We start from the raw sequence: 11,394 nt of genomic DNA on the forward strand, positions 1-11,394 counted from the left end.
CTGTTAGCTAAAATTTACTAGCAAGACAGAAGGAGTTTAAAGATTTTTTTCCTATAAACCCTAATAAAAATCATATTGTCTGATTATGCTACATTTTGGGACAGTCTTCAAAGATTGTAGGTCAGAGCATCTACGTTAAGGTAAGACTGAAGATCTAAATTTCATTTAGTATTTTTGAAAGAAAACCCAAAGAAACCCAAGAACCCTTATTCCCTTCCTCACCTGTCCAAAAGAGACTTTCTCTACCCCCTCAAACACACACACTATGCTATTTTTCTCAGTACCATGGAATATTCCTGTCATTGAAGATCAGAAACACACTTCTGTCCAGATCTGCAAAAGCCTTTCCCAGCCCTATCTTCATTTTCTTTTAGGAAGAGAATGTCATCACATTCAACTTTAACAACAGGACTGTCCACCAGGGACTAGGATAAGGTCAAATTCATTTCCAGTTGTCATCAGAACCAGGATATGAATTAAGCCTCCAAAAACATATTAGTTGAGGAACACACAGCCCTCTTAAAGGGCTCTTTCCCTCCCCCTCAGCTACAAGCATGGATTTATAAAAGAGAAACCTCTCAGACACAACAGGTTGGACATAATAAAGCACTGGTTCTATAGTCCTCTAGGTACCAACTTGAAAGGATGCTTCGCTAGTAGCAATGATTGGAGAACACTTCTCCAGAGACCAAAGAAAAAGTAATTCAATTTCAGTTGGTGAAAATTAGTATCTAGGAATGGCTGTTTTATAGACATTCTTTTTAGCTTCATTTTGCAGAAATGAATCAAGACTATATTAATTCAAGAAAAATCTTATTACCAAAAAACAAAGAACTTCCTTATGTTACTCAGAATGAACTCCCCAAGCTTTCTGATTAGCACAAAAAGCAAACAGACAGAAAACTATCTTTAAGCTGCTGTTTCTTTTCTTACAGCTGCATAAACAATGGAAAGGGGGATAATTCGAGGCATCTTATAAAATACAGAGTTCAGGAATACAGATTCAGAAAAAATTCAGACTAAAAAAGAAAGCAAGTAATATCCAAGACATATAAAGCAATGTAGTGTTTCAAGGGCCTTTGGGCTCTTACTTGTTTCATCTTATCATAATCCACCCTAAAACAAGGTTGTTTTCCAATACAGGAGAAAGGCAGAGAATTTGAGACTCACCTAGAAGGTGGAGAAGCAGCAAAAAATTTACCCAGCCTCATTCCACTGGGCCAAGAGAATGGATAATATTCCAGTGAAAAATAAAAAGACAAAGAAAAAATCCCATTCCCTCTCCATTCCCTAATCTAAGAGAAAAAAGTACTGCTGTAGGAGTTGACTAGGAGCCATACCACTACAGTTCTCAGCTGAGGGGGAAAAACAAAAGAGGGGAAAAAAATTCTGTCTTTGAGGCAGACCAGATAGCTGAGCATTGCATACCTAATTCACACTAAGAGTCTACATTTAAACAAGTCAGATTTTAAGCAATACCTAAGCAGTGAGATTACTCCAAATATAGCATAAAGAGAAAGCATCATTAATTTCCTGTAGAGTATATCAGAGGCCAAACATTATCTCAAACATTTGGTTTGTTGGTTTTTGGTTCAAGTGGGTTTTGGTTTGGGTGGGTTTTTTTCACCTTCAGGAATCCAAATGAAATATATTTCCTACTTTTACCCTACTTTGTACTTACTGCTGGTAGTAGAGACTGCATGTTCTGGTTGGAGTCAGCTATAGTGGCTAGGTAAACCAAGTTCGTATGCAGCATCTGCTGGTATCTATCAAAATAAGCAAAGCAAAACAAATCTTAACTCATAATACAGTAACATCAGAATTTACTTTAATTACACAAATGTAAAGCTACACAAAACAAGACTCAAGAGACTTACAAGAGTACCATTACTAGCAATCTTAAGCCTTTCCCTTCACACTTATCTATTTCCAATCTTTCCTAATGTCTCTATCATATCTGTGCCTAACTGTACTACTGTCTTGCTATGAAAAAAATCTAAAGCAGGCTGACACTGTTCTCACTTATTTCACTTCCTGCCTTAAACTAAATCACCAGAATACATACAGGGAGTGTGTTTGTGTCTGGTGTAATTTCCATCACAAACACTAGAGAAAGAGAGCTGTTTATTATGTCCCCATATTCAAGATATCATAAATTTACTTGACCACATTTCATCAGGACCCTGAGCTTTGGAAGTTTGCTATGGAATATTTTTCTGCTAGAGAACCACAGTCCTGATTCTCAGTATCTAGCCCACAGTTACAAAAACAACCTTGAAAGCTGGAACAGATTACAAGTACATAACTACAGGCTTGCAAACAAAAGTAGTCCCTTAAACCAAAAGCACCTACTGTTTATGATCCCACTCCTATTCCCAGATTACCAGTTATCTTGGCAAGAGAGTAGGACGTCCTATCTGTCCATATTTGTCTGATTACATGGGTGTCATCATCACCTCATGCCAGAAAAGAGTAATGGGAAAATAACACTCCTTAACAATTCACTCCTTCTATAGTTCTCTCAGATCACTCTCCAAAGACCCCACTAGACAGCAAGTCTATGATGGATATTTTGGCAAACCAAACTTCTACAAGAAGCCTGTTTGTTCTTGAGCACATGAAACGTTTTCAAACATGCCATCAGGAAGCAGAAAGGTCCATTTTCCTATATGATTTTGAGAATTTTTCAAACAAAACTACCTCTTTCCAACAATGTAATTACAATACAGAAAAAAAAAATCTCTGTTAGACAGTCCTCATTTTTATGAGCATCATCATCACGACATCAACTTGCAGTAGGCAAGTTGCAACATTTGAGTGACAGAAGTTATACTCATAGAGCAAATAAAATCCATCCACCCCCCACAAGAATTTCAAGTGTAGTATCTGTAGCAATGCTTTTCTTCATGGCACAGCTGTCCTGTAAGGTAAGCTAAACAAATCAAGAATGATGCTCTAGATGGAAATTCACCCAGTCCACAGCAGATATAGATTAAGGTCTTACTGAGAGCATTCAGAAGTCTTTCCCTTGTTCTGATAGTCCATTATACACTGGATAAGATGGTTGTTTTCATCCAACATCTGAAAAAATAAATAAGAAGTCTGAAGTAAATTCCATGTTCTTTTTGGAAAGGAACTGAAGATAAGTTTGAGTCTTGAGTAATACTCCTCTACTTAGTTTTAAAAACTAACAAAAAATGTTGTTATCCATAAAGTTCTACTTCACCACTTATTTGCAGAACACTGTTCTGCAACTGCTCCCATTTCCCCCCTCTGAACAGTTTTACAGGTTTTGACCTAAGGGTTTCACAGTGCTACCATCAGAAGCCACATTTGTGAAGCATCCTGTTCAAACACCTATGCTGATTCTGCACCAAGTTCTTAGAAAGTTTTAAAAGTTTTCTGCATTCCTTCATTTGATTGCTAACAAGAAATTTACTTAAAAGTCTATGCCCTAAGCTTCTCGACTCCTTCTAAAGCCTGCAACTGCGTATAAATTTAAATTTAAAAGACACTGAAATTGTTATTGGTGAAAACTGAGCTGACCAGATTTGTTCAAAGCAAATGCACCGGAAGGCCAGGCAATATTTACATGAAGAATCTCTAACTACACTGCATTTTACAAATATTTGGTATAATGGCACATTATGGTTTAGGAATGGTATTGCCTAATTTAGTATTCCCACTGAAACACTCCAACCATGCATCCTTCTCCCCTCTGGTAGGGTGGAGGGGAGAACAGGAGGTACAAAAGGTTAAGATCACCAGTTGAGCAAAAATTTACTGGAAATACTACTGAGATAAGAAGCAAACAATGACAGCAAAAAATACTACTAATGGAGGGTACAAGAGGGCAAATGATTCACATGCAAGTGTTGATCACACAGAGTGCCCAACAATACCTGAGGACACCACAATACCTGACCCCTTCTCCCATGCCTGGAAAATGGAGTGAGGTGCTACAGAACAACCTCTATGCCATGAGCCCTCCTGGCTACTGCAGGAATTAATTCTGTGGTGGCCAGAACCAGGACAAATGGACACAATAAATCTATCATACTTCAGCAGTGTCCATGAAAATTAACATCTACTAATCAAATAATTTTCTCACCAAAAAAGAGTAGTTCTAAAAATCATGGGAAATGGCCAATTTCACAACTTTTTACAAAAAGTTCATGAAGCCAGAGTATTCCAAGCTCTCTAAGCAGGGAAAAACCACACAGCCTGGTATCCTGGAGTGCATGTGGCCCACACGCATCTTTCTAGCTCATGCTCTGCACTCTGATCAGGCAAGATTCAGCAGAACCATGGCTAATCTGAGCCTCCAGCCAAGTTATCCAAGTGAACTTACAGAAATGGAAAATTTACTGCCAAATCCAAAATTTTGCATCAATTTACTCCTTTACCTTCTCTCACTGGAAAGCTAGTTTAGATCTTTTACCCAGCTGCTGAATTTCACAAAACCAGCAGAATCTTAAAACATCCCACAGATTCCCTCCTTCTTCCAAACATGGTTGAAACAAGCCATGACTAGACTCATCCTTCCACAAGGAAAGCACAACATCATTCCACAACCTTTATTTCCCTAAAAAATTCTACAGGGAGGGGAAAAAAAAAAAAAAAAAAAAAAAAAAAAAAAAAAGAAGTAGTGACACTTTTTTCTGTACCTAAAACATCTCTACTATGAAAAGAGTATGGAGTCAGAAACCTTATGCAGTTCACTCATGGCTTCTATCCAGTAAGAATGAGCCAGTCAGCCACGTTTTCTTAAACTTTAAACAGTAATTCACCAGAATGGACTAGGAATGATCCCAATTCAAGTATTTTGCCTGAAACTGTTGGATCTGGAAACACGTGCATTAAGCACTAATCACAGACATAACTGCAGTATTTTCAGCTACTATGTGAGCCTCAGAAAACAGGCAAAGCTACAACTTCACTCTCTGAAAAGGATCACAAACCCACTGCTACACTGGCATGCAGCACATGTACTAACTTCAAGTTTTGTAAGAAACACAGTGGCCATTTTCATCAGAAAAAAAGGGAAAAAGGAGATAATACCTTTGATACCAAAGTCTAACAGAGCACTTGCAAAGGAAGCTGTGAATCAAGGCTCGCAACAGAATACCTCCCACAGTCCTGAGGGAAGCAGCAGATTCTTAAGGCTTAGCAGACAAGTAGACCTTGAAACTGCCCATTAGATCGTTGCATTCTTCATATAGCCATGTAAGCCAGACCTCTTGGGGAGGAAAGGATCAGAGAGGGGCAGGAATGCTAGGGCTAAGAGGAAAGGGAACAAGAAGGAATACAACTGTAACCTAGGTGGGGCTGCAGACAACTGTTTTTCACAACTTTAACTGAGTGTTTGCTGAGAGAAAATTGAGATAGTTATAAACATCTACCATCAAAAGAGTATTTAGTTTCCAGATGGATGAAGATACCTTCAGGGCTTCTGACAACTTAGCGCCATTACAAAAATTCTTCAAATTTAACACTGGAGTTTTGCCAGCACACCACCATCGAACTAATGGTTTGACTAGAGGCCCAGAAGAACTTTATCATGTGTTCTCCATGTGAACCTCAGCATCCTGAAGTCTCTACTGACTACCTCTGTGCAGCTTCCCACTCAAGGGACATGTATTTTTCACCTTCAGTTCCCAAGCACTGACTTCTCCTACAGTACCCTGGAGGTTCCCATTACAACTCTAGGGTCTTCTTTGAGGTCTGTATCGCTGCAACACCTGCTTTGTAGAGGCTCTAATTCTTTACTAAAGAAGAGGCTAGCTCTAGGTACCTAAAGGACTCCTCCACATAAGGAATTGTTACCAATCTGAAATCTGCTTGATCCACGGCCACTCACACCAACGGTACGAGTCTTAAGTTCCTAAATACCACACAGTTACCAGTGAACTTGAACATGCTCCCCTGTTGCTGCTGTGCATTATTATTAATCCTGTATGTGTTTTACTTTGATCGCTTTAGCGAGTTAACTTGCTCCCTCCCACACAAGCTTAGGTGGAGTCGTCCGGATCGGCTGTCATTGGCTCCGAACGCGATATTCTTCTTCAATCACACCTAAGGCTTACTGGGAGGCAGCCTCAACTCCCAGGTCGACCAAGTTTGGGAACTGGAGCCGCCTCCTACCCCGCAGCGCCCGGAGTCAGGCAGAGAGTCTGAAACAACCCGGCTGCGGTCTGTCAGAGCCCCCCCCGCAGGAAGGACTTACTTCACTCCTCTACTTTCAGACCGAGTCCTCTCGGCTTAATTCAGGCCCGCGGGGGCGATCGGGGCACTCCAAGTGGAGGATGAAAAATGCGAGCTTGAGGCGCCCGGGGACATCGCCCGCCTCCGCCCGGCGCCTCCCGCCGGCCCCGGGACCCTCCAACAAGTGTCCGAGCATAGAGAGAGGGGCAGCGCCCCGTCGGGGCCGAGCCCCGAGCACAGCGAGTGCGGCCCGGCCGCCTCCCTTCCCCGCCGGAGCCTCGGCGCTCCGGGCCTGAGCCGCCGCCGCCGCCGCCCCCGATCCCCGCGCGGCAGGAAGCGGCAGCTGCAGCCCCCGGGGCCGCCCGGGCCGGGCCGGGCCCTCCTCTTCGCACCCTCCTCACCTTCTGGATAGCGGCCGGAGTGATCTCGCCCTTGCCCCGCTGCCTCGGGGCCGCGAACGCCACCGACATGTCTGGCGGGTGCCGGGAGCCTCCGCGTCCGCTCCCGCCCGTTCGCGCGCGCGCCCCACGGACCCAGCAGCGGCGGCGATCCGGGAAGAACGCGGCGCGCGGGGGGGCGGGGGCGCGCGCCCGGTGGGACGGCCCATCCCCATCCCGCCGGGGGAAGGGGTTAAGGAGGACCGGCGGCTCCTCCCTGCTTTTCCCCCTGGCGAAGGGGCGCCTCGATGAGACCGTGGCCGCCACGCACGGCCCGGTCAAAACAACTGGACCGAGAGGCAACTCTGAGCCGCTTCGAAAGTGATCCCCCCCACACAGCCTTGTCACGCGCCTTTCTTGTCTATCCCTTTCCCTCCGCCACTTTGGTACGTTCCTGCCCGACGAGCCTCATAGCAGGGAAGTGGTACGGTCGACTGGGGCGGGGGGGGTGACGGTGCTGTGGCGGGCACGTTGCAGGGGACACGCTCGGGCTGTGCCGGGCGGCAGTCTCTACTCCCCCCTCTGCCCAGCGCCGCAGTTGGTTGCACCCGGGGAGCTCGCTCTGGCGGCAGCGCTGGGCGGGGCGGAGGGGGACGGGCCGGGAGGTGCTGAAGGGAGGCAGTGAGAGGTGGAGGGAGCTTAGTTTGGAGCGTCTGTCATGAGGAGAGACTGTGGGAAGTGACCCTGTTATTCTACAGAATAGATGATTCATTAATGCATGTACACATCTCAGAGGAGGGGGCCAAGAGAGTGGTGCGCAGCGTCAGTACATGGAGCAATGGCCATAAACTAGAACACAAGAAGTTTCCACTTCGACATGAGGAAGGACTTTTTTACATGGAGGATGGCAGAGCACTCCAACAGCTTGGGACGATGAGTTGGACGGCTGCAGGTTCCCTGCCCTCAGAGTGAAACAGAGCAAGAAGAAGCTCGGCTGCAACATTAAACATAAAATTAAAAATGATGGAAGCCCTGAAACCAGCCTTGATTTGTTTCAGTGCAGCCACTGGGGGGAATCTCGGTGTCGCCAAAGAGCTTCATGAACAAGTTTTTGAAAGAATGAAGAGTTGCAACGGGCAATTGGTACAGGGACATTGAAAGTCCCCAGCCAAACCTCCTTTTTCCTGGGCACATCCATTGCGCAGCCTGTGTGCATTCCAGTGCCACACTACAAGCTGTGGGTACAGAATTCCTTGCCTTTGGCCAACTGGTGGCTGCTCTTGCAGCTGGCCGAAGTGTGTGTGCTTCCTTGGCTGGCGGGACACTGCCTGCCCGGTGACAGGGTACCACAGCCACAAGACATGAATCTTCATCCTTACTTGCTTGCTCTGTGTCTCAGCAGTTGCTGGTGGAAGGCCTTGGCTCTTCCCTCCAGCCCTAGCCGGACCTTTTGGTCCCAGCACACTTTTGTCAGTGGCATCCATGGCCACCCCGTGGGTGTGCAGCTGTTTCCCAGCTGGCATGCTCTCTCCTCACACTGGGTCTAGGCTGGCTCCTGTCCCCAGCCCCATGCCGATTACTCGTGCTGGCTCTGCTGTCTGAGGATGTGCTGCGACTGCCCCTTGCTTTTTCCTCTTGACAGGCAGTTCTCGGGCTTGCTGGCTCCAAGCTGTTGTTGCATTCCTACAGCGTCCCACTCCTCAAGGGCTCGCCACCTGGGCCTGATGCTCTCTGTGACCAGAATGACACTTCTTCTGCCCTGTCTCTTCAGATTATGCAGGACCCAGAGTTGATGTGATGCTAATCTGGTTTGCTTTTCTTATTTATCACAGCATAAATATCTGTGGCTCAGTGCTCGCTCTGTAGGTTATGCTAAGATGGAGCAATGCCAGCGTGTCCATTACTTTGTGTTTCTAACCATTCCACTCATCACTGTGGTCCATTTTTTGGACTATTTTGGTCCATTTTTTCTGTCTGCTACACACTTTATCATCACTATCATCATCATCATCATCATCATCATCATCATCATCATCATCATCATTGTCACTACTATAACACTTGTAGAAAACCAAAAATTAAAAAAGAAAATTTGAAGAAACCGTATTTTTCTAAAGTTGATATGCTTCATGCTCTTGGAGTGAGCTCAGAGAGTAACTGTTGTAGTACCTGTGTGTTCAAATTGGTACTTTTTTAGTTACTATCAACAGCAGCAAAGAACCCTACAAGTGAAGAATGCATGAGGCCATGGCTAAATCAGTGTAATCAGAACCAACTATCTCCCACCCTGTTAGTAACAGAATTATGAAGACTGGTTTTTCAGCACATACTTGTCCCTGGAGAACTGGTGAGGTGTCTGAAGGTGTCCCAAGGCTGCAGGCATAGCAAACATGGTCCCATGAAATACACTGAAACACTGGGAATGCCACAAAATGTTCTTCTTTTACCAGAAGTGTGGCATCCAGATGTCATGCTCTGGTTACCCAACCCCTGTGTATAAAATGTTTTGCACTGGGGTATCTTTGTGATAGTAGTGTCTGAGACAATGTGGGTTAGATGCCAGGCACATAAACACTGCTGTTAGGATCTGAATGTTCCATTTTGTTCTTCCACACTTTCAGGTTGGCTTTTGAGTTGAGGAAGAAAAAAAAAAAAGAAAAAAAACTTACGGGAGGCCACAGATGAGGAACCTTAAAAGAAAAGGAGTAATTTCCCATTTTATTTCCACAAATGGTCCAAACTAAATATGTGAATTCTTTTAGTACATTCATATTTCCATGCAAAATACAGGAGAGCAGTGTTTGAAATGCAACTCTGTCAGTTTCTAGAGGGAAGATACAAGATCATTCATTCATAGTCATTAAAACTATCTCCTTTGCCTCATTTTGTCTGAGGATTAAATGAAATTCTTTTTTTTTTTGCCATTTGTGATTTTTTTTCATTCATGTGTTTAACATTATGGACTTCCACATTCATAAATAGCAACAAATCTAAACAAACATTGAAAAAAGCAAGTCTGAAGCTCGTTGGTTTTTTACCATGCAAAGGGAAGTTCACATGCAAAATCAACATTAAAATAATGGCACAGATGCATACAAGCAGGGAAATAGCTACAATGGAAATGTGCCACATGTCTCAGAACACATAACCACAACAGGGTTTCTCTTTTATGACTTCCTTAATGCACTGCAATATGCCTGGATATCAAAAGACATATGGTATATTTTCCCTTTAATTGCACATTTCTTTGGTCTTGTGAGTTACTCACAACCTTAACATTATTTAATTGTAATTTAGATCCATAAATCTCAGTCATCATCAAGAGTTTTAAATGCAAATATGTTTCAATGAGATCTTATTTCCACCTCTATTTCAACTTTTTCAGTGTAGTCTTTCTTTTTTGTTGATGTGCATTTGAGTATGTCATATTTTTTGGAGAGAGAAGAATTCAGACAGAGGAGGATCAGTCCTTTTCTGAAATACTTTTTCCTATGTTTCCAACTCATATTTCTCAGAAACAAGTTGTTTTCTGCCACTTGTATTATGTAAATTCCCACAGAGTCACAGACATTTCCATCCACAAGAAGGAAAATACAGAATGCTGATTCACTAACATTTTTTAATCTACATTTAAAATTAAAAAAAGTTAAACATAGTACTTATGAAACTATATATACAAGAAAGGGACAGCAAAAAATTTTATGGTAGTACCACTTGCTTGAAAACCTTCATTACTACAGGTCTTGGTATGAAATTTAAATGTTCTTCCTATGAGCCAGGTATTTTTTAGAGCTTTTAACATTTTTTTTGGTCAGAGCACCTAATTTTGTGACTTCACTCCAACAGACAGCAATCTACCCACTTGATAATATGGATGATAACTCAGGATCTACTGCTAATAGATAGGAGAGTGGTGAATTTGAGCCTCTTTCTTTTTAGGGTAGACTCCTTTTTCATCTTGAAATTGAAAAAAAAAAAAGGGGGGGTGTTTATGCTGGTGTTTTGTAACACCAACAATACCATCAGGTAACAGAGCAGATCCCAAGGAAGAAGGGTCTTCCGGTTGATGAAAAAGGAAGATGGAAAAAAATGCCATTTTTGGTTTAGTATTTCTTTACCAACTGAACTTGGTGATCTCATAACTTTTTTGGGATTTTCTATATGCCCAGTCTCTGTGTTAATTCATCTTGTGGCAAAATGAAGCTTGCATCTGAAGGTCTGCCTATGTAAATGGTTGATATTCAAATTCTGTTTATTTAAAACCCAGCAACTTGTTATCAAAATACACAACAATATCAAAGTGGCTTTTAGGGTAAATGGTGCTTATGTTTCCTAAAAGGGATGATGCTAACAGAATAAATTTGTCTTGAATTTAATATGCCAGCTTCTTGCCTGATTGTTGGGGTTTTTTTTCCCAGAATTTTGTAATTTCCATTCTGCATTGGCTGTTTATTGTATGGAATAGTAATAAAAAGGACAACGAGAAATGCAAGTCTGTATGTTCCAGTATAAAATGAAGTACTAAAACAGCACTGCACACTTCAAGGATATTGGTGGCTCTGCCATATTCCAGAGGGGCAATAACAAACCCAGAAAAAATCATTGGGATGCTAAACTTTTATTTTACTACCTGTCATTTTAGTCTGCAAATATAAATATTTAGAATAAAGAAGCTCACAGCAGGTTCAGCAGTTTGCACTAATGGGAGTAAGTGCAATATCTGCACTGAGAAAAATCTTTCCATGTCCTGATTTTATTCTTCAAAATCTCCAGCCTCTAGGAACATATGCAATAAATAAAAAATAGCAGAACA

The 11,394-nt window shown here is 42.8% G+C and overlaps 1 protein-coding gene across 3 annotated transcripts in view; it reads right to left on the reverse strand.

The window, feature by feature from the left end:
- SS18 (SS18 subunit of BAF chromatin remodeling complex) overlaps positions 1–6,770 on the reverse strand; it is a 42,435-nt gene extending 35,665 nt beyond the window's left edge. For 2 of the 3 annotated variants that reach the window (XM_050971038.1, XM_050971036.1), the window contains exons 1-3: positions 6,606–6,770; positions 3,005–3,081; positions 1,682–1,766 (exon numbers count right to left, since the gene is read on the reverse strand). In XM_050971038.1, coding sequence (XP_050826995.1) covers positions 1,682–1,766; positions 3,005–3,081; positions 6,606–6,674 — 231 coding nt within the window. In that variant the 5' untranslated portion in view covers positions 6,675–6,770. The remainder of the gene's footprint in view (positions 1–1,681; positions 1,767–3,004; positions 3,082–6,605) is intronic. The other variant, XM_050971037.1, reaches the window with a different exon arrangement.
- Between the last annotated feature and the right edge of the window lie 4,624 nt (positions 6,771–11,394).

This window comes from Serinus canaria, chromosome 2, assembly GCF_022539315.1.
Source record: "Serinus canaria isolate serCan28SL12 chromosome 2, serCan2020, whole genome shotgun sequence".
NCBI lineage: Eukaryota > Metazoa > Chordata > Aves > Passeriformes > Fringillidae > Serinus > Serinus canaria.